Source organism: Onychomys torridus, chromosome 6, assembly GCF_903995425.1.
Source record: "Onychomys torridus chromosome 6, mOncTor1.1, whole genome shotgun sequence".
In the NCBI taxonomy this organism is placed as follows: domain Eukaryota; kingdom Metazoa; phylum Chordata; class Mammalia; order Rodentia; family Cricetidae; genus Onychomys; species Onychomys torridus.
In genome coordinates, this window is record NC_050448.1 from 17331943 (window position 1) to 17356345 (window position 24403).

The 24403-nt window shown below is 44.4% G+C and overlaps 1 protein-coding gene across 3 annotated transcripts in view; it reads right to left on the bottom strand.

Annotated features, from left to right (window-relative positions):
* Trpc3 (transient receptor potential cation channel subfamily C member 3) overlaps positions 1-10201 on the bottom strand; it is a 66842-nt gene extending 56641 nt beyond the window's left edge. For all 3 annotated transcript variants that reach the window (XM_036190426.1, XM_036190427.1, XM_036190428.1), the window contains exon 1: positions 9818-10201. In XM_036190426.1, the coding sequence (XP_036046319.1) occupies positions 9818-9996 (179 nt within the window). In that variant the 5' untranslated portion in view covers positions 9997-10201. The remainder of the gene's footprint in view (positions 1-9817) is intronic.
* Positions 10202-24403: the final 14202 nt, after the last annotated feature.

Sequence of the window (24403 nt, forward strand, 5' to 3'; positions counted from 1 at the left end):
TAGCATTCAGGAATGTCCACAGTTCCTTCTGCCTGGCCTAGCCAAACTTGTTCTCAAATTCATCCCTACCATCCTGTAAACACATAATCCCTCTTCCTCCTCTACTATCAAGGGTATTTTCTAAAGATGTGTTAAGATACTTTTTTTTTATTTTATGTTTTCAAGAACAGGGTCTTTGTTCTTGTTGAGTGAGTAACTTTCTTGACTACTAGAGGGTGAGTATACAACACAGAATAAGATCAAGCGAATATTCTGGGTGTTACAAGAAAAAGTAGGGTTTTATGAGAAGAATTTGTGGAGAAAAAGAAGGCACTCCTGACTTCCATGTAATATGAGGGCCAGGGAGCCTGCATCAAAGCCAAGGTAATGTACAAAGGGTGGGTGGACCACTGGTGCCAAGAGGAAAATGGAGGATGCCATGGACACCAGGGATGCCAGCTATAATCCAACAGAGAGGGAGCATGTTTTCCTTACAAAGCAAATGAGAGTGGGTATCCAAGTGAGTGTCAAACATGGTCCAAGACAAGAAAGAGTCAAAGAACATCAACACTCAAACCAGCTTCTCAACATCTGACATCACAGCCTATCGTCACCATAACTACCAAACCAGCAAGAGAAGACAGTTCCTTTAACAAAGTGGGGAGGATTTGCTTTCATCTATCTAAGGATATCAGGTGGGGGCCCCAGAGACACATAACCACCCCTCCATGGTGTCCACATAAGAGCAAGGGAAAGGATAGCTTCCTGGGAGGATTGAAAATCACCCAAAGAACACTTTTACCATATCATCAAACAGGTAAATGAGGCCAGCCTTCCAGCATCTCTCCAAGCATGCTCAATGGCGGGCACAGCTGGGCCATACAGGGTTGAACCTCTTTGGAGACTGGACAGAGACTCAGGAAGTAAAAGCCTTTACCCATTGGCTCTGGGTACAGAAAGATACTGCCCTTTTTGGCCACATTCCTGGGTAATACAGAGCAGATCTTCTCTCCCCGACAGCTCATGTAACTGCTTAATTGCTTAATTAACTTAATTGCTTAATTTATTGATTGCTTAATTCACTTGCTGAGTAAGTATCTGTTTAGTAAGCAAAGAAAACAAACAAAAAAACTTAAAAGTAATTTACACCACATTCTGGATATTGGGTTATTTCATCTCTTGTGTTCAGCCCGCTGGAGACTCAAGGGAAAGGTCTGCTCATCTAAGCTGTTTTGAGGGATTTCTTGTCTCTATTATACCTGCTTCTGGAATGTCCCTCCTATTGATGTTTCTATCCTTGAACATCTGAATTCTACCATTCATCAGTTTTTCTTGCCACGGTCCAGCTCACATTGTACCTTAACACAGAAGACTACGCTCCACGGGTGAAGCCTAGGTGACCAGCAAATTCTGTTCATTCTGAAATGGAAGGTCTTCTAACCGTTTCTGCAATGACTCTTGACCGCAGAACTTCTATAATATGGATAGCTTCATATATTGAGAGGATTATTCCCCTCGATTTCTGTCTCCCAGATTATTCTTTTGGGTGGCAGAAGTGTTACAGAGGATAAATGCTCAATGCTTATTTTAAACTTCTTATGGCTTCTCTACAAGGCCTAGAATAGTCCAGTCAATATTCAAAATACTTGCTAGTTGATACTACTGCTGCTGATGAAAAGGCCTCTGAATGCTAAGTAAGGGTCTAGAGGTCACAGAGAGGTAGGGAGTTAGATCAGAGCTCAGAAGACTTCTCTCAGACATTTCTTAAATGTGTATACTCGAGAAAGCACCAGGCAAACACCTTCTAGAATGTACATATTTATGTTTCCTGGAATACATTTGTGTCTAATGCCAACTTTTGTAATACTGTGTTTGTCCATTTTCATGCCTGTCTCCTCAAGGATTCAGTACCTTCCCACGGAGCACAGGCTGCCCTTTTGCCCATATGCCTGGCTCTCATACATGATGGAGAGTACCTGCTGAAAAATGGGTGGGCATATGGTACCAATACTAATTGCTACATCTGAAGACTTAAGGAACAGACCATTTCCCTCAGACCAAAGAATACCATTAGTCACGTATGACACTATGTACAAGTAATGGTAACTCTTCAATAAAAAGTATATAATGAATGCATTAATGAAAATTAATAATCAGTCATTAAAGTAATATAGCACAACCACTCTTTCAATCAACTTTTCAAATGATAGATTTCTGCTGAATTACATTTGCTCCTTAGTACATCCCAGCCCAGAAGTATTCAGTAAGTTAGATGCCTTTTGATTTTGATCTTACATAAAGTTATGCCTTATCAGGGAAATCTGAGGGCAAATAGGGGATACATCATAAGATTAATAATCTCTAATGATTAACTAATAATATGGCCTTCCTTATAAAATAAATTCATTTTCATGATACCATTTGAAACTGATTTTTACCACTTCAGAAGACTAGAGATAATAAAACAAAATCCTATGAATTCACTACATAATGGAATAGGAACAGAGACGAAATGAATTCAAATGACAAAAATCAACTGGCTCAGAGACTCTTATTTGGCTACTTAAATATTAATCACTGTTAATTAATTCTGCATGCTTTGCCTCTTATTTTATTAGAAGCAGGAAGACCTGGCTTTCTTTCATGAACATCCATGTTCAAAGCCCAAAGCCTGAGGTTTCAGATGTCGGTTCCATTTTACCTGATCACCCTGCAACCTGTGTTTCATTAGAGAATTCAAGCCACCAACTGTATTTGACAAAATACATCTAGAGATAAAAAACTGGAGTGAAAAAAAAAGCATTGAGGTCAAGGACAGGTTGGACATCTGTGGGCATTTCAATATCACTAAAAGCTCCAGTATCGGGTTGGGGATTTAGCTCAGTGGTAGAGCGTTTGCATAGCAAGCCCAAGGCCCTGGGTTCGATCCTCAGCTGAAAAAAAAAAAAAAAAAAAAGCTCCAGTATCAAATATATCTTACCACTTAATTTTTGAAAACTGAGGATAGGAGAGGATTCTTCCTCTCTCTTTTGTTTGTATGTTTTGTTTTGGAGACACTGTCTTTCCTATGTAGTCCAGCTTCAAACTCATAGTGATTCTCCTGCCTCAACCTCCTGAATGCTGGAATTATAGGTATAAATCACTATGCTAAGCTTAGTTTTCTCTTAATAGGATCATTTCTAAACTAGACAACAGTAGTTAAATGGCCCCAACCTAGCTGCTAAAGCAAAGGTAGAGGGCTGTAGCAGGTCTGATAATACCACTCATAATGCCACTGCTGTTTCCTTTCTGTACAAGTGTGAAGTTAGCCCCTCTGGTCCACATGTCAGCCCTCTGGGGAAGACCCAACTCCCCAGGGTCTCCCTGTACAGGCACTGGCTGGACTCCCCACTCAGAGCAATACTGTTAGTTCAGGGCATTATGAGGTAGATGCCTGTGCCCATGCAAGGTGGTCATGCTCTCTGAGGAGCGAGGTGGTCAGGGCTTCCCTCCCAAGTGTACAGGAGTTCTGTCAACAGTTTTCTTCCTCCAACACATTCCCGTGGTGTTTTATTGCCTAATTGTAAACCGGGGTTATGGTTTATGGGATACTGTAGACAGGAAAAGTTTAATGGTTAAGAGAATTTTAATGAGGAGAGAGAGAGAATGAAACACTTGCTATCCCATCAGAGGAATGAAATCCCTAACATCCTGCTCCTCAGAGGATGGGCAGTGCAGGCCTGGGACCCGCCACCCCTTCAGTACTGAGACAAGCAATGGCAGTAACGCTCGGCAGGGCCACTTGCGGTTGGAGAGGTCCTCATCTCTCCTTTGCTCGGCCTGGACCTCCTACTTACCTCCCAAGTGTTCTCAAGTTGATCTGCCACCAGCAGCGGCCTTGCTACAGTGACTTAATTGGATCTCACAAATGAGTTAATGCTAATTAATAGTTCCCTATATTGTTCTTCCCTGGGGTAAATTTATTTTAAAATGTCTTTGAGGAAGAGAAAAATGTGTTAACTAAAGGAGGCCACCGGACAAGCAGCACAGCCCTGGGAACCTGGATATTTCAGATGACCTGGGACCACTGTGACTTAGATCCAGTTGTAGCTTCAGCTTCTTAATCTGTAAAAGAAAGCAAGGGACATGGCTTGGATCTCAAACATGAGACTCCTCTTCAGAATGCTGTGTCTGTTAAATGTGGAGGAGGAGTTCTAAGATGGGTTGGGATGGAGACATGGGGGTCTGTATACCACCGCAGAGGCGATTATCTACCCATTTGCTTAAAACCATGTCATGACTGTAAACATAACTCCGTCATCAGCCTCAGTTCTGTTATAAAAAATACTGTCAGCATGTAAATAAACAAAACAGAGACATAGGGATGTTTGCTTTCAAGCAAAGGTAAAAAGGACTTTCTCTCCAAAATTCTTCCACAGACAAGAGAACAGATAGTAATGCAAACCCACAAAACCAAAAGACATCTCTAACTTCATGCCATGATATATGAAGGTAACGAGAGAGGCCAAATAATAGTTCATTACTTAGAAGAAAAGCATGTGTTCCAGGCAGAGCAGGGCAGGCAGCAGGTCAGCACTGGCAGAGAAGGCCCAGAGGCTCAGGAGGTTCTAGAAAGGAAAGGTCAGGCTGCATCCTGAAATGAGTGACTTGTTGAAGTCCAGACAAGGAATAGGTAGACATGCTCCCCTAGGTCCTGACCCTAGCTGACACAATCAAATGACAATTCTTACCATCTTCTATAAAAGAGAGAATATGGACTCTAGAGACACAGACGAGACACGCTAGATGTGAGCACTCCAGAGCACGCATCAACCAGCAAGAACTTTTGTCCACTTCCACAACACTAACTGTAGTTTTATAATTTCCCAGTCCCATTACCTCAAAAAATATAATTTTTAAAAACACATCCCTGAAATAACATGCTTAAGAAAAGAAAAGAGGTCTTAGAAATAAACATTGTAATGGCTAGCCAGGCCTTGGTGGTGGAGCTTAGTGCAAATGCATATCCTTAGCATACGTGGAGCCCTCGGTTTAATCCCCACGTTGTTTCTCGGGAAGAATAATGTAAAAGATAAATACTGAAACATAGCAGAGAAGAGATAGACAAACTAGGCCAGTCTAGGAAATCTAATGTTTGAATAATAGGAATTTGGAGAGAAATAGAGACGGGAAACTGAAAATAGTGATTAAGAAACATTGCAACAACAAAAGAAAAGTAATACAAGGGCATCGCCCAGGACAAAGGGGCAGGAGCTCCAGGCCAAAGGGCTCACCAAGTATTCAGTTGCAGCAGGGAAAAGACACCCCCGTTGTCTCCCAATGAACAGCCTCAAAAGAGCATGGATAGAGAGACCATTCTAAAAGGCCACATGCAAAGCAAGTCAGAAATCTGGAAGGAATATTTTCAGGGAAACATTCTCAGTTGGAAACTGCAGAAAACTTAGCTAAAGAACCAAAACCCAAATGTGACAAATAGGTATTTCAAGAAAAAATACGTAACTATAAAAGACATGTAGTCATATTATAGTCTTGGCTAGCTAAAAGTAATATGTCACACGATTAAATAATGAAGACTTTAAGCAGCTGGCCAGAAATGGTAACAAATCATGCTGTGGAAGATGCGGGGAGAATAAGAGGTACATGTTAGCAAAAATTCTCAAGATTTCTGATGGTGTCTCAGTGCTATGTGTAACGAAATGTCAGAACAAGATGGAGTTGACGGTACAGTGAAACAGAGTGGATGGAAGTGGAGCGGACAGAAGACAGGATGAAGGATGAGGGAATGGCTGGGGCTTGCCATTCATAAAAGCCTTTTCCCCTGTCTAACATGCAGAGCTATATTTGTGTATTACTTTGACACTGTATAAAAATAATTTAAAACAAACTAACAAAATGACAACTGTCTCTTACACATATTAAGGTTGTGCCTCTAGGGCACAAAACTGATAGTATAATGAAAAGTGTCAAATTACTAAAGGTCTTGGGTTTAGTGCCGCTCTGTGCTCTTCTTGAAAATTAATTACTGTAAGGAAACCTGCTTTTTCCTTTATAACACCCGTCAGAATTTCCCCACAGTCTAGAGACTCAACAGTCATTGAGAACCGTGAGTTCTCCTCCAGAGATGGGAAGGAGGTGTTCCTAACAATCTGATAGCTAGACCAATCTGTATGGCAGGTTGTTATCCCACAGCCAAGCCAACCCACAGAAACTAACATCCAACTAGATAGCTTGGGATATGAAGCCCTGTGTCCTCAGCCCATCCTTTCGAACAGATGGGCATCAACAGCGGTCATTGACTCGCTTAGTAACTTTTAGAAATTAAGTGGCTGTGGGTACCGATTTCCTCATCTGTCAATGACAGTGACAAAACCTGCTCTAAGGGGCTGTGATTCAAGCCAGAGTACAAATAAACATAAACTGTTGTTTTCATTATAACTAACGTTTGGCCCAGAGCTCTCGTTTCTAGAAGTCGGCCTCAGTTAATGAACACATCCTGAGAATTGCAATAGCTATGCGGTATTCTCTCACACATACTAGGACTGATTCGTATTTACAGTACACTCATAAATATCTGCCAATGTTTCCATTTTCCCAAAGTTTTCTAGGCAGCCCAGAGTTAGCACCACACTGCCCTTGACCCTCTTCCTCCTACTTTGCTTCAGAACAGTTTTCCCTCAAGGCACTAGTGTAGACTCCCTCTGTTTCTCTCTTCATGGTCCTTTGGATAGTCTCACGTGAGCATACAACTCCTGAATAACTCCCCTGACAGCCAGCTCTCACCTTCACCCGAGTCCCAGCCCAGAATTTCCATCTCTTGCTGGACACCATGATGAGAATCATCTGAAAAGTCAGAATCTCCTCACGCTCCTTTCTTTTCCACAGTGGCATCAATAGTTCTGGTTACCCAGGTCAAGGTGCCCAAACGATCCCTAATCACGCTTCCTTTAACAACTCTTCATGCAGAGTCCACTGGAAAAACATCCCATAGGCTTCATGTGCATGTTCTCTCCCAGCCCATCTATCACACTGACACTACCCTGTACCAGATCCCAAGCTCAGCCCTGACAGTGACAGCAGCCTCCTAATTTGTTCCTTCACGTCTGTCAACTGCCACTTCAGTGCAGGCTGCGCAGAGACTTTGGTCACACTGCTTCTCCCTTCAAACAGCCAAAGGCTCCCTCCTGCCATGTCTTGACACTAGGCCTTTTGCATTAATGCCCAGAATCAAAATGGCTCCAAACCTCATGTTCTCCTTCACACACTCCATGCTCCAACCAGACTCAACTAACATGTTCCTGAAACGTGCCTGGCATTCTTAAGGGTGGGGCTCGAATTAATGGCCCACCTTGTCTCATCCTATGAATTCTTCAGGCCCATACTGGTTTCTTCAATATCTCCACAAATAACCTTTGTACTTGGTGTTCCACAGCTCTATTTTCATATGGCTTTGAGTAACACTCATTTCCTTCAGGCTTATGGCATCATTGTCCATGCCCAGCCTCTTTCTCACTCTGCCTCACAAGTGGAGGAAAGCTCCATTCCCCATCATTGTGGATTATTGTACATGCCTGCACTCTGTCCGTGGGTCCCCTTGAGAACATATTCAAGCAGAAACTCGTGAGAACACACTTCCAACCCTTTCCATGTGTATCAGATATATTTAATAATGTAAAACTTCATGAATGAGGTACTCTCTGCTGCGGCTATTTGGTCCTAGTTTGCAAACAAACAAGATATAACAGTTCCGTTTGACTCACTGGTTGAATCAAGAGTTCCATCAAAGGATGAAGATGTCTCACTCGTGATACAACAGATGGCGTTCTTCCTCCCTCAGCCCTACTAAAATTCCCAAGTGGAATCTGGAATGTGGACCAAACAAATAAGCAACAGTGTGTGTGTGTGTGTGTGTGTGTGTGTGTGTGTGTGTGTGTGTGTGTGTGTGATGATTCTGTCACCACACTCTAAGGAGGACTATGAGTGGAGAAGAAGAAATCTTCACGGAGGAGGGAAATATAGTAATGGGGTACATTCAGTAAGAAGAGGGGAAACTGCAGAGGAGAAGGAAGAGAACCAGGGCAGTGTGGTGGAGGAGGACAGGAATGACAAGGTAAGAAGAGGCTGAGGAAACCATTACTTGTATTCGAACCTAAAAAAAAATGAATGAAAACATAAGGCCTTGAAAAGACAGTGGGACCTTATTCTCCGGATTCTGCTGAGTAGTATGCTCAGCTGTGCCACTAGGTTGCTGAATGGACGGACCCTGGGGTTGGCTCCGCTAGGTTGTCTTCTATGCTACTCTGAGTCCAAGGCTGAACTGCTCACCTTTAAACAGAGACATCGTGGCTTTACTCTATATAAGGGAGGAACAGAGCTACTCTACACAGAGGGTATCAAGCCAGTCTCTGATGTCACCTATCGTCAGGTAAAGGCGAAGAGAGCACTCCGTAAAGTGACCAGTCGTTTCCACATTAAAAGATAAGGAACTACACACTTGTTGCATTGTGTGAAGTCGGTAGATGTGGGAACGGAGTGATGACAGCAGTCAGGTAGTGAGCCTCCATTAGAACCCACTGCCCGGCTATACTTAACTGACCTCAAACTTCAGAAAGGAGAACCATAATTTCTAATCTGCTCCACTTTCGCGGATAAGAGTGTTAAGTGCCCTATTTACTTGTTATTTAAGGTAATAGCAGAATTTCGTAAACATCAAGAGACTATATTAGTTCATAAAACCCAGTTTGGCACAAAGAAAAAGCGGACAATATTCTAAAACTTTAGAGGGTGGAAGCGAGCCAACAGGGATGTAATCCCAAAGGATGTGCCTTCTCTCCATTTCCTGAGCCATTTCTACTGCGCTCTCTCTCACCAGTCACTGAATTCCGCCAGGATGCGTCGCTGATTTTAAATCGGGGCCTTTCCTGAAAGATCTGCTCCCAGCTACTGATTTCTGTTTATGTTCCCTACCAGCCTGTTAGGTCCCGCGGGGCCTGAGTTCTCCGCGGGTCGGGACGCCCCAAGCCATGGACCCGGCAGCGGACAGCCTTCGGGCAGTAGGCGGCGCTGCAGAGCCCGTGCCCGGACGGAGAGCCACCTGCCCCCTGTCGGGCTGAGCCACTACCGACGTGGGTCCCCAGGCCCGAGACCCTTCCTCTCAGGACACGCTCTTCCGGCACACGCAGCGCACCGCCAGGGAAGGTAGAGCAGCGCCCTCTGCGTCTTTGCCTCTGGAAGCTGCCTGGATGCTGTCAATGTAGGAAACGAACCGGTTCTTTCTCACTCACTTGGTTGTCAACTGCTACTTTGCCCAGAGGAAAGGAGAAGAAAGCAGAAACGTGGAGAAGGAAGAAGTCAGGACTGGAGGGAAGGGCAAGAGCCATCGGCCCTGTGCCTTCTGGGAACCACCGCCCAAGCTGGCCCTAAGCGACCCTCACAGCCGCTGCCCTCGGGGTTTGGGTGTGAGAGCACCATCGGGGAAGCCTTCCACCCACTCTGTGCACTCCGCACCGCACCGTGCCCCGCCGCGCCCCGCTCCCTGCCCTCCACCCTAGCGGGCTGGAGAGGCGTAGGGGACCCGCCACCCGCCGCGGGGCAGCTGCGGGTCGTGCGCACACAGTAGGGTCCAGGACCTCCTGGCAGCTGGGGGTTCGAGTCCCGAGGTCCTAGTCGGGGTAGCCGCTCTCTTTCTCTCCAAGCCCTGCCGTCGGTGACCGTCTGCGGACAGTGCGTGCACGTGAGCCCGGCTGGGCCCGGCTCAGCAGGACCGGAGCTCGCAGCCCGAATCCGCCCGGGTCCCGATACGGGTCCCGCCCGCTCCGCTCGGCCGCGCTCGGGTACTCACGCGTCGGGCCCCGGGGACGGCGGCGCGCGCTGGCAGGGCGGCTCCAGCCCGCCGTTGACGCCCCTCCAGCCCCGGCGGCGGCGCTGCGGCTCCGCTTCCTCGGCCTCGCCATCCTCCTCCTCCGGCGCAGGCAAGGTCACCCTCGCGGGCTCCCGGCACTTCCTGACCTTGGTGGACATAGCGGCCGAGCGCGGCGGCGCCCGCAGTCAACAGCCCAGCCGCCCGGAGACAAGCCCCGGGGGCAGCGGCGCCGGGGACGCCGGGGCCGAGCGCGCGACCTGCAGCGGAGCTCGGGGCCCGCGGCTGAGATGCCGGCTGCGCGCGGTCTGCCGGCCCGACAGCATCGCGGCGAGACGGCGTGGTTTCCCTGCGAGGAGAGGGAGGAGGGGGAGGGAGGGACGGACGGAGGGAGGGAGGGGAGGGAGGGAGAACCAGTCCCTCGGCAGACTGCGCTGCGCTGCGCAGCAATCAGACAGACCAGCAGGTGGGGAGCTGAGAAACAGCCGAAACTTCCCTCCATTCTCCTTTCTGCCGGAGACCCAGAGCCCCCTTGCCTCTGCAGACGCAAGAGTCCTGGGGAAGGAAAAGGAGTCTTCGAATTGTTAGTTTTCCGGCAATCGGTTTTTACGCACGCTCAGCTCTCCGGATTTCCAAAGCATTTGCTAGTTCCCTGTTGTCAGGCTTATCGGAATTCACAGGGGTTTAAGTGCGGCTCCTGAGTCCCCCCAGTTCCTCACAGCGGGTCAGTTTCTAAATGTGCGGGATGCTTTAGTTCTCACAGTCGTCAAGCATCTAACTAACGTTTTTGTACTTTTCAAGAAGTATTTTTCAGAAAAAAAGAAGTTTTTTTTTGTTTGGTTTGTTTTTTGTTTTGTTTTGTTTTTCTTTCGAGACAAGATCTCACACACCCTGTGGCCTAGGATGGCATGGAACTCAGTATCTGGCACAGGCTGGCCTAGACCTCAACCACAGTCCTTCAGCTTCAGCCTCTCAAAATTATAGCAGCGGGTGCACTGTATGTTGGTATGTGTGGAGGCCAGAGGCCAAACTCTGGTATCCTTCCTTAGAGTCATCCACCCTGGTTTTTGAGGGTCCCAGGACTCCTGAATTAGGCTAGGCTTGCTGGCCTGTCAGGAAGCCCAAGGATCCACTACACGCCCCCTCACCCCACCTCCAGCTTGTGTTACCAGTCTATAAAGAGTGGACTGGGGATGGAACTCAGGTCCCTACTAAAATATTTTGAAAACGCAAAGGAATTCACTTTAAATTTCCAGGTCACTCAATTTTCTGGGAGGAAGAGTTACAGAGTTTGATCACTGAGCATTTTAGGGATCAGGGAACCTAGGTGTCTTGTTATTTTAGTTCTATTTGTTTGTAGTGTAGCTGGGAGTGGAACCCAGTGCCCAGGGCGAGGTGCCTGTATCTCTGAGCTGTTCATCAGCCTGTATGCATCTTACAGATGAGGACACCATGGGCTCAAGAGACAGAGTGAATCACCCCAGGTAAGCAGGTACTGGGAAAGCTCCCATCAGACCAATGGAGACTATTCAAGACTTTCTGTTACCTCAGACAGGCAGGTGTCTTCTGCAATGCATTGTGGAGGAATCAGAAATACAGCCGTGCTACCATGAGAAGTGGATTTGTTCTCTTCTGCCTTTATCCAGTACCGGGCTTCATGGAGAAACAGTTCTTTCCAAACTCGAGACAAACACAAGGACAGAACGGTGGCTCCTTTTAAGTTAGTTCTTTTCCTTTTTTTTTTTCTTTTTCTTTTCCGTTTCTTTTATTTTTTCTTTCTTCTTCTTTTTTTTTTTTTTTGGTTTTTTTTCAGACAGGGTTTCTCTGTGTAGCTTTGCGCCTTTCCTGGATCTCGCTCAGTAGACCAGGCTGGCCTCGAACTCACAAAGATCTGCCTGCCTCTGCCTCCCAAGTACTGGGATTAAAGGTGTGCGCCACCACCGTCCTTAAGTTAGTTCTTAAGAAGTCCACAAAGTGCCCCGTACTCCATGCACTGGCAGTGTATGTAAGGAAGCGATGGTGTTTATTTTGACTTCTGCTTCTGGGAAGATAGGAATTTTTGGAAATCCTTTTCACATGCTACTTCATAGGAAAGTGCTAATTTCCACAAGTAAGTTACCAGACCCCTTTGATTCCATCTTTGAAAGACTTGTAAAGCACATTGCCTTATGTACTTCAGTAGCCCTCCCTCTCCAGGGCCAGGCTCCCATGGTCCTCCCTGCTTTTTGTAGCACATGTCTCCCCTAAGATGGAGATCATGTTCAAAGCAAGTCTGACCATAACTCTTCTCCATTAAGAAAACCTCTGGTGACTCCCCACACTTGCATTTTCGAAATCCACATTTGGCATGCCAGCCTTCTGTGATCTGACCCTGATTCTGCAGTCTCTCCTCTTGCTCTGCATCATGGACATTCTGACTCTGTAACTCCTGTCCATCACCTGGCATTGAGGTCCCTTTCCCATTCCCCATCTGTGTCATTTACCAACACCAAACTGTCTTTTCATCTACTTTCCCCTAAAGAGCTGGTGAGAGGCGACCTTTAGTCTGACAGTCTCTGATGGCCCTCCTCAGGTCCCTAGAGACCTGGAGGTTGGCATGCTTGTGAGTGTCCCACAGTCTCATCACTTGAAGTTAACTCCTTGTGTGCTGGTCTCCTGTTTACTGAGTTTCCTCTTGCTTTGAGCTGTTTGAGAGCTCATCTCTGGCTTTGCCATTTAACTGAGTCCAGCACGCATAGGACAAAGACAGACATGTTGGATGAATTAACAAGTCCATGGGTTCCTTAACATTACACAAGGAATTGAGTTCATGATTTGGCTTTTAAGGCTCTGGGGGTGCAGGGGTCCCCAGCATTTGTTTCCAAGGCCTACCATAGCAACATTTCAAAGATGGAGTGACTTTAAAAACCAAAATTTTATTGTCTCATAATTCCAGGGGCTGGAAGTCTGAGTTATAAGTGTGAGCAGAGTTATCAGCTTCTCTGGCCTCTCTCCTTGGCGCACCCACCTGTGTGTGTGTGTGTGTGTGTGTGTGTGTGTGTGTGTGTGTGTGTGTGTGCCTTTGCCCTGTGTCCTCATTCATTCCCTCTGCACCTGTCTACACCCCTCCTCTTCTTGCAGGGACTCTATTCATATTAGATTAGGGATCAACTAATCAGTCACCCCATTTTAGCTTCATTATGTCTTTGAAAAACCATCTCTAACTGCTGTCACATTCTGAGACCCTGGGGTTTAGGTCTTCAACCTGTGAGTGTGGGGCACATACACAGCTCAGCCCATGATACATGCTGACCCATCTGGTCTGAGGAACCTATTCCATCAGAGGGTAACAATCTTGTTTTGAGCTCAGGATTTCATGTAACCCAGCCTGGCCTCAAACTTGACATTGAATTTTTTTCTGATCCTCCTCCTTCAAGCTCCTGAGTGCCATGGTTATAAGTGTGTGCTACCACACCCAGATTAGGAGGTAATTGGAACCAAACCCATGGTTTGCTGATGTTAAGCACACACACTACCGACTGGATTATATCTTCAGCCAGAGTCTAATGTTTTTTATTCTTAAGAAATGTGACCTTGGGCTTAAAGAAAACCCAGAGGAGAGGAGAACTCAAAGAAAATGATTACTAGAAAAGAGAAGATGTGGTCCCTTCTTGGCACAAGCCAGCTTTGTCCTATGTTGTCTGTAGAAGAGGGCCTTCCCACTGCATATGGGTGCTGTCAGCTGTCTATGTATTCTGTTAAGTACATATTTGCCAGAGGTACATTCAAAACCTGTTACTTCTTTGGGGAACAAAAATCAATATTCAAAACCCTAACTATTTGCAAGTAGAGACTTAACCACTGAGGAATAAGTGAAACCTAACTTGTTAATTCCAAATAAAATAGTGCTTAAAAAACCCAATAACAGATGATGGTTCCCAAATTTGCTCCTTGATTTCTAAGGACATTTTGTACCTTTTTTCTCTTTTATGAGGAGAGCAAACGGATTTATCAAGGAAAAGTGAGAAAGCACAGCTGAGAGCAGGACGGGCTCCAATGGCAGACGCTTTATACCGTCTTGGAGATCTCTGCTACATCACGGGAGTGGAGAAATTTCATGGAGTCCCGCCCCTAGACAAAGACTTATAGGCAACTAATGACAGCTGGGAGAGAGAGAATTAGCCTCTCCCAAGGATGAACCCCCTTACTGGTTGTTTAATACAAAATGGCCCTGAAGTCATATACACACAAAGCACAAAAACTGATTCAGGAAATAGTATTTATATATTTATATACATATATATTATAAGTGACAATAATAAAGAAAAGGAGTCTGTCAGTTTCAGAGTGGGGTGCAGATGAGGGGTTGGGGGAAGAAAGGGAAGGGGAAAGTGATGTGATTCTATCTTAATTAAATGTATTAAAAATATCCATGGAAGTCTTCCATTCCTTCTCCCTAACCCTACTCTTTTCTTTGCATGGTTGTGTATAACACATCTGTTAGTTTCCCCAAGGAGCAAGGATTGGAGTCAGGAATAACGTTTTAAACACACACACATGTCTTTCAACATTCGGAAGAAGTCTCTCATAAATTGACCTTACTTCAAAAAAAAGTTACTTTATATCACTATTTTTAAAGCAGGATAAACTAACTATTAAACTAGGAAATGCTATGTGTTAGAACAATTAGTCCCCAAGACAGAATTTCTGAGCATACTATATACTAATTGTGCTGGATGGTTTTCTGCCAATTTGACACAAGCTAAAGTCATCTGAGAGGAGGGACCTCAGTTGAGAAAGTGCCTGGGTAAGATCAGGCTGTAGACAAGCCTGTAGGATATTTTCTTAGTGATTCGATGAGGGAGGGGCCACACACTGTGGGTGGGGCCATCCCTGGGCTGGTGGTCCTGGGTTCTATAAGAAAGCAGGCAGAGCAAGCTAGAGAGAGCAAGCCAGTAAGCAGCACCCTTCCATGGTGACTGCATCAGCTCCAACCTCCATGTTCCTGCCCTGTTTCAGTTCCTGTCCTGACTTGCTTTCATGATGAACAGTGATGTGGAAGTGTAAGCCAAACTAACCCTTTCCTTCCCAACTTACTTTTGGTCATGGTGTCTCATTGAAGCAATAGAAACTCTAAGACACTAATTAATTTACACAGAATTGACAGTGCCTTGTAGTATGTCACTAACGCTTATGGTTCTTATAGACCTAAGCAGTTTTCAAACCTAAAATGTGCTTAAATTTTGTGTGTGTGTGAGTCATAAGTCTGGTGATTAAAATTTACTCTATCATAGAAGTAAGTTATGAATGATGGTTGTACTTTCAGGACAGTTAGCTTAAACTTCTTATAGTAACCATATGCAGAAACTACCTAAGAGCATATAAAATAGGCCAGAGGTTTGGAATCAAATCCCACTTCCACCATTCCAAGCCTCAGTGGTCTTGGGAAAGACTATTCAACCTCTAGGAGCCTCTGTCACAGGAGTGGTTCTCATAGTTTGTACAGTGAAAATATTATGTTGACTGTGCCAGCAACTCTGCCAGGCACACACCTAGGCACCATGTAAACTTTAGCTACTATCCATCCACCATTGTGACCTTGTTGTAGAATATTATTTTAAGGTGTGTTACTTTTGTTTACATTGAATTTGTTTAACTCCGTGAAGCTGTGTTATTGTGCCTGTCTAAAACACCTGATGGTCTAATAAAGCACTGAATGGCTAATAGCAAGGCAGGAGAAAGGATAGGTGGGGCTGGCAGGCAGAGAGCATGAATAAAAGGAGAAATCAGGGAGGAGGACAAGAAGGAGCAAGAGAACAAGGAGAGGAGGATACTAGGGGCCAACCAACCAGCTACACAGCCAGTCACAGAGTAAGAGTCAAAGTAAGATTTACAGAAGTAAGAGAAGGGTAAAAGCCCAGAAGCAAAAGGTAGACAGAATAATTTAGAGTTAAAAAAAGCTGGCTAGCAATAAGCCAAGCTAAGGCCAGACATTTATAATTAAGAATAAGCCTCTGTGTGTGATTTATTTGGGAGCTGGGTGGCAAAAGAGCAAAGAGTAAAAAGGGCAAAAACAACCAACAACATGATCTTCAGGACAACAGAATTGCAAAGTCTGGGTAGTCAAGCCAGGACCCACCCTGTCAAGTTTAAATCCTACCCTTAGTTTGTTTTGGAATTTATGCTTATAAACAGTATCTCATGTAGCTCAAGTTGGCTTCACACTCGTGTAATTTAGGACAGCCTTGAACACCTGACTCTTCTGCCATGGGATAAGCACTGGAATTATTTGTACATGTGTAGTGGATAGCCATCCCAGCACTGGCCTGGAAGTTCCAACCCCCATTAAGGCTTCGGTAATGGTCACACCCACAAGGCAGGGTGGAGGAGGAAGTGGAAGACCAAAGATTGAGAGGAGGTCTCTCTCTTGGTGCTGGGACCCTGGACGCTGGAGGTAGACCGAGCAGAGTTCTCCAGAGAACACCGCCAGACTGCGCTATACCTTTGCCAGACCCTGTAACCTACCCCTTCATTGTAAGTTACCCCACAAAATAAACCTCCCTTTTAACTACGTGGAGTGGCCTTAATAATTGCACCAATATACATGCTACTATGCATGGCTTGAAAACAACAATGACAAGCAGGCTGAGTGTGGTGGCATACGCCTTTTCTCTCCGAATCTGGGAGGCAGAGGCAGGTGGATGGATCTCTGTGAGTTTGAGGCCAGCATGGTTTATGAGCAAATTCCAGGCCAGCTATGGTTGAAGAGAGATGTTATCTGAAAAAAATGACAAACCCCCAAACATTGTATTTATTTTTGCTGTGCTGGAAATTAAACTGAGGCCATTGTGCATAGTGGCCAGTGCTTTTTCCCTGAGCTCCAGCCACAGCTCAGTGCATTTCTATGTTGTCCTCTTGTCTATTGTCCATACTGGGCTCTACATCCTGACAGGCCAAGGAGACCCTAGGAGTCAGTCCATGTCTTGTGTGGCCTCATCACACTGGTGTAATCATAAAGCCGCAGCTAGTGAGTGTTCAAAAAATGGTGACAAATAGCCACAACGAGAGCAGACGGAACAGCAGATATTGGACAATCTTGTGATGCAAGGAGGTCTTGAAGTGAGGAGCAGAGAGACACTTTTCTTCCCTGGATAGGGGAAGGCACCTGAGAAGGGGCAGAACATCCTCCTGGGTGTGTCTCCTACGCTTCCTCTCCATCTCTCGATACTTTCTTGGTACCCACTTTCCCTGATATCATATTGCTTCAATCCTCCCACAGCGCTGCCTCTCAGGTCATCTCTGTTCCATGGCGCTTCAAGCTTTAAGGTGGTCTCTGCATCCCCATCAGTCTGAATTGCTCCTCCTTCAGGCAGGCCATTCTTAGCTGCTAAAGCCGAAATGTCTTACACAGATGCACACTCACATGTATAAATACCTAAAGGGTTTATATTTTTCAAAAGTTGTAGTAAACCATCCACAGAGTAGAAATACTAGATGTGTGTTAAAAGGAAGTCAAGTGTTATCCACTCCATGTGCAGAGCTCCTCTGGGCCAGGTTGCTGATGCTGTTGCTACAATAATTGTCCTTCATCTCTGGCCTGGGAGCTTTGATCTAGGTGCTACTATCTGACAAGTTGTGAGTGACCCCTCATTAGCTTACAAGCAAGGGGGAATCCAGACTCTTTATAGCACTGGAGGATTATTAAATTTTACAGATGAAAAACCCACTGCCCTCCACAGAGCACAACTCCACAAGAATAAATGAGGTTCATAAGGGCTTGTCATAACTTTCCCACATGGCTGGGCCCATTGTTAATCCATTTCTCTATACCCAAGGACTCTTCTGCATACTTAGTAATACATTATTTAAAATGTGAAATCAGTGCTCAAAGGAATCAGTGCTCTCTACCCCATAAGGTACACTTGATGAGTATCACAGTGCTTTACTGATGATCTGAAGGATGCCGACTCAAAAGCTATTCACTAAGACAGGCTTTTCCAAAGCTATTGTGTTTGGAGATATGAGGAAAAGTGGGTAAAACCTTAGCATTCATTTCTTGACCCCACTCAGTGTGAACATTCTGAAAGCAAGTCCTGCTAGCCTTTATTTTTGGAAAGGTTAAAAACAACTCTACTTCATCCTAAGCCCTACGATCCCTGCCGACCTTCTCCCAAAAGCTATTTAAAGATATGTTCCTCAAAGTTATATTTGTCCTTCCTTGAGGGCGAGTGAGCGTCCCAGTCATTTACACACAGGGAACTGGCAGAGGCAGATCCTGTAAGTCCCCAAGTCACCTGTTGGAAGGAGAGGCTGTGGGGACAGAGGGGATCAGTCTTTTCAGTCCTATGAAATGGTCGTTTGGCTTATTCATCCTACACAAGCTCCATTTTGTGGTGATATATTGTGTACCCTAATAAAATTTGCCTGAAGAACAGAACAGGCCACTAGATTAAACATAGAGGCCAGGCAGTGGTGGCACACACCTTTAATCCCAATACTTGGGAAGCACACATGCCTTTTTAATGGCTGAGTGGAGAAAGGTATATAAGCTGTGTGGAGACAGGAACTGAGGCTTTTCAGGCTGAGGAGTCCTAGAGGTGAGACATGGCTGTGGCTTGTTCCTTTGTCTCTCTGATCTTTCAGCATTTACCCCAATATCTGGCTCTGGGTTTTTTATTATAAGGTTGTCTTAGGAATTTGAACAACACCATTCTCCTAATAATAGACATTTCACTTAAAACCCCAAGTGTGATCTGTTTTTATGACCTATGCAGACCTTTTGTGTCACATTCTTTCTGTGCTTCACAACTGTCTTTTACAACACCCACAACACAGTCTCCAGCTCAGCCCTGACTTGCTCTGTGATAGAATCAGGGTGACCTTCTTGTCTCCAATGTTAAGCAGGTTGCCTACCTGTGCTTAAAAGTATGAGTAGCCATTCACGGAGGCAGGTGCAAACATGATTTCAAGACTCCGCCGGTCTGAGCAGCACAGCTTTAGGGAAGGGAAAGTGGAGCCTGTCTCACTTAGGTTATCAAAGGACAGCATTTCCTTGCTACTATTTTTGGTCTTCCTATGTTATGCCTTTATCCTGTAACTCTTAACTTGAGGCCAAAGTAAAGGAAAAATGACAGACAGGAGAGAAAAGGAAAATTATTCTCTACTTACCCTATGTTTACATGGAGTAAATTACCTTAAAGATGGATGAGACATCTACACAGGATCTCAGTGCTTCCTTTAATGCCAATTTTGTTTAAAAATTAAAGTCACTGGGGCTAGAGAGATGGCTGAGTGGTTAAGAGGACATACTGATCTTGAGAAAGACCTGAGTTCAGTTCCCAGTACCTTTGTTGGACAACTCACAACCACCTGAAACTCCATGTCCAGGAGATCTGATGTTCTCTTCTGGTAGCCAAGGGCACCTGCACACATGTGCACATACTACCCTCCAGACACATAAATACATATACACATAATTCAAAGTAAAATAAAGCTTAAAGTCACACATTCATACAACATACAAAGATATAACTCAGCTGTGGATACTTCTATTGTGAAATTGTAATGCCTTTAAAGGTTTTAAGGAAAAAAGAAAGAGAGACTATAGGATGCAGAAAATGATGAACTGTGTGGGGCTGAAATATTTTCAAGGACATTCAGTCTCATCACCTGACAATGTTTGAATCTCTTATCCAGTTTAATTTCCATGATATACATCTTCATTATATATTAATTTTAAATGTGACTTTGTTTGCTTCTATGTATCTTTTAAAATGCATTGAGTTGGCTGGGCGGTGGTGGCGCACAACTGTAACCCCAGCACTCAGGAGGCAGAGCCAGGCGGATCTCTGTGAGTTCGAGGCTAGCCTGGACTACCAAGTGAGTTCCAGGAAAAGCGCAAAGCTGCACAGAGAAACCCTATCTCAAAAAACCAAAAAATAAATAATAAATAAATAAATAAATAAATAAATAAATAAATAAATAAAATGCATTGAGTCCTAGAGGTCTCAGCAGGTAAAAAAGCACTTGCCACCAAGCTTGACCTAAATTTAATCCCTGGAATCCACATGTGGAAGGAGAGAGCTGAAGTAATCCCCTGACCTCTGCCAGTATGCCACTGTTTAGGCACACAGTGAATGAATGAATGAATGAAATATAATACTTTTTAAAGCTATAAAATGCACCAAATACTTTCTTAGAAGAGGTTTAGATGCCAGGACAAATTATGTCAGAGTGGTTTCTATTGGTGAAATTACTAAGGCCACTCCACGTAGTTAAAAGGGAGGTTTATTTTGTAGGGTAACTTACAAATGAAGGGATAGATTGCAGGGTCTGGCAAAGGTATAGGGCAGTCCGGCGGTGTTCTCTGGAGAACTCTGCTCGGTCTACTTCCAGTGTCCAGCGTCCCGGAACCAAGAGAGCCACCTCCTCCTGCTCCTTGGTCTTCAGCTCCCTCCTCTGCCCCACCTTGTGGGCGTGATCATTACTGAAGCCTCAATGGGGGTTGGAATTTCCAGGCCAATGCTGGGATGGCTATCCACTACAGGTTTCCATGGTAATTCATGGGTAGCCTGTAACTGTCTTTTAAAGAAGTTGTGGTGTCTGCCTTGATGAATCTTTAAATGACATCTATGCAGGCTCCTGGAAAGCTTGGCCCTGCAGTACCACCAGTATGTTCGAGGACTGGGGACATCTAATTGGACCAGTTTAGTGAACACTCTAGTCCTCACTGAAACTTGTGTTCCTTCAATTCAAGCTTCGGTTGCAACTCCATCAGAGAGTTCATTGGACTTATGAGTGCAGAGGGCGATGGGGTCTCTTACAGTAAACCAGAGAGGAGACAGCTTATATATCTTGGCATGCAATAGATTTAGCTTTGACTATAACACAGGAGAACAGTCTGAATTATAATTGGAAAGTAGAAGTTTTGAATTTTAGCCAAGTGATTTATTCAGTACGGGGACCCAGAGAAGGCAGGCAGCACTTGTGAGAGAGAGCCTAGGAACAATAAATGTCCAACAAGCAATTCTTACGTACCAAAGCATTTCTTACAAAAGTTATCATCAGCTTTGGCTCGAATAACAACAACAAAACCCATCATTTCAGTAGGGTGTTTTGTTTGTTGAGGACAAAACTACCCCTACCCCCCCCCCCCCCACCCCTCTTTAGCCAGCAGCTTACAGCTCTAACATCCCAAGGGGGAGAAAAGCTTCACACACAACTGCAAGAAGGTGGCAGGCTCCCAAACCATAAATGACTCCAATTTTCATGCAAAGTCAGATTAGTGACTCACAGGTGGATTTTAACCAAAAATGCATTGACGAGCCTCTGCCACCAATAATACCTCATTCAAAATAATCAGCTCATCCTTGGCTAGAAATATGATGCATACTGTGGCCAAAGGCATTAAAACCCAAATAGCTCTGGAGCCAATATCTAGAAGTGAATTGACTCGGGAGAAATAATAAAAGTGGGCCATGAACAGCAACAGTGTGCTGAGGATTTATGGATTGGGACAGTTGGGGGAGGTAATGTGGAAATTTAGCTGGATTAATTTCTTAGGAAATTTATAGGAAGATTTTATTCATGGATTTAGATATGCATTCAGAACCCATAAGTGCAGATTACAAAACTGATTTAGACACAGGGAGAAAAACATTACCAGTACCTATGGAAATTAAAAATCCCAAGATAGGCTGGGTGGTAGTGCATGCCTTTAATCCCAGCACTCAGGAAGGCAGAGCTAGGCGGATCTCTGTGTTTGAGCCTGTCTACAGAGTGAGTTCCAGCACAGCCAAGGCTACACAGAGAAACCCTGTCTCAGGAAAACAAAAAACAAAAAAACAAAAAACAAAAAACAAAAAACCCAAGATAGTAATGTGGTGAAGAATTAAAGGATCTGACTACAGGAAATCTATAGTGTATCATTCTAGGAAGATCTGATAAGAGTATGTGTTCTATGTCCCATAGCCTCAAATCACCACATCTACCAGCATCAGAAGTAGCAGTAGCAGAAGCAACATCACCACCACCATCATCATTTTTTATCATCATCACCGCTGTTGTCTTCATCATCTCCATCACCATCACCACCACCACCACCATGTACATCATCACCATCATTGGTAGCACCAGTTACTCTTCGACCACTGCTTATTATTAATACACAAAACTGTGATTGCTTCCACCTTCTTACCTCTCTCACTGCTCTCAACAATACCATATGGTGAACCCATCAAAAGATTAACTACCCATTCCACCAGTACCCTCATGGCTGAGTCATCTCTGGAAATAAAATACCGTCATAAACATGTCCAAGGGTGTGTGTTATTAACCTCCTAGGATCTCTCAATCCAATTAACTTGGCAGTGAGGATTGACTGCCACACCCTTCACCTCCCACATGTTCTTCACAGAACTTCAGGATCTCTGCAGTTGTTCTATCTGGAGCTCAGCATCCATCATCAGCACAGCCTGCCTCATCTTCAGCTTCTTTGGAAAGTTTCCTATCCTTCTGGGTCCTCTTGCTTCAGGCTCCTCCTCTTCCCTTGTCACCAGCTTTGACATCAATGCCCACTGGCCTAACAAACTCATCCTTGTTGCTGTTATCTGTCCATCTCCAAGATATTCCTAATTGCTCTCTACAGTGGTCCCCAGTTCTGTTACTCTCTAGAGCAATTTTGCTTCATTGAGCATCAAGGATTTGGTCTCTGCGCAGGTTATCCCTGATGTACACAAATGCAGGAAATGCGGATGATGTTTCCATTCTCTCAGCCTCTGTTTCCTGAATCCTTTCAGTCTATCCCATTCTACACTGTACCTCAGCCATTGCTTTTTGATCATATCCTGGAATTTGTCATCACAGCTGCCTAAAACTCCTTCATGATCTCAATTTCCTGCACTTCACCCTGACCTTACCACCCAACACTGCTGCAGTGACTCCCTCTAGGAGCATAATTCTAGCAATGCTCCATCTTCCCAGGACCTCTCATCTGTCACTTTGTCCTTCTGTTTCATATGCCTCTTACCCAGCTCAAATTCCAAATCATCATAAGTGTTCTCCAAATAATGCGGGTCCTCTTGTGCCCCACTTCTCTGCCTTATATTCACTTGACAAAACTAATGTCACCATACTATGCTCTCTGTGTGCAGCTGGGCCCACAGGAAAACCCAGCATGACATTGCCTGGTGTAATAGTAAAGAAGGGCCAAGAATAGCAAGTGGCTTTCTATGCTTCCTGACCTGTGTCATACAAACAATGGAGAGGAGGGTGATGGGGGAATAAACAGGTCAGCTCTATGTGGGGACAGATGAACATGCACAAACATGTGTGTTCTTTCTAGGCAACCACTATTGCTTTCATAGATTAGTTTTTCTTTTAGGTGCCTTTTTTTTTTAGGATAAAGACTAGTATTCAGTAAGTTATTTGAATATTTAGTCAAAAATAAAGTGGTGAACATTGGAGTGGAGTGGAGTTGGTGTAGATGGCACGGACCATTGTATTTCTTAAATATCTTTGTTTAAGTATCATCCTTTGGACAGATAGTCTTCATGACCTTGTTAAGCAACAATCGGATGATTTATAGGCAGGCTGGATTAGGGTTTTTTTGTTTGTTTGTTTTTTTGCTTCTTTTTGAGACAGGGTCTGACTATGAAGCCCTGGGTGGCCTGGAACTTCCTCTGTAGGTCAGGCTGGTTTTGAACTCACAGAGCTCCACCTAAGGGTATTCACCACAGGTCTGGTCTGGATTATAGTTTTAATATCTGAGAACACTTCTTTAGAGCAGAAGTCTTAGATTCCTTGTCAATCTCTCCACCCCATGGCCTATATCCATCTTATTTCTTTTACTATTTTCTTTATTATTCATATTTGTTGGTCCAAATTGCCCATGAGACGCTATTCTGGGAGCTAAGGATCAGATTTGGTACAGACAGACAATGCTGTTAGTGGCCCTGCCAGCCTTTCTTTATTGATCATTTGATGCATTATCACCTATAACACATTCGGTGTTCAAAAACATATTACTAGCTACCAAAACACCTCACCAATGAAAAGGAGTAGAAACACTTAGCCTGTGACCTGATTCATTTAATGACAGGTTCTGAGCTAGTTTTGAGGATTTCCATCATTTGTTTAGATGATGGAATTATTGAAAAGCTGGTGCTGGCCTGTAACAGGTGGCTGCAGCCTCACACCTTGTGATTGAGTATATAATCATCACCTGTGATGCTTGAGTTGGAAAAACCACCTAGACTTCTGCATGTGGCAGAGCTGAGACTAAAGATCATCAGTGACAATGTAGCAGAGGAGTGAACATTTATAGGATTTGTCCAGAATTCTCTTGCCTGAAAACTTCCTTGGGTCACCAAATGTTCTTCCCATATTTCTTCCTAGTAACTCAGTGAGATATGCTAAATTATGAAGATAATAAATGCTAAGCTTCTTGTTTACTCCATTGTGGAGTGATTTAAGACTGTGATTTTCTATAACTATGTTATATGCTTAGAAAACAAATCAGTCAGTTGACTAATGCATATATTTATTTCCATAAAATCTCAGTATCTTATTTCTCAGTCATACTTCAGAACT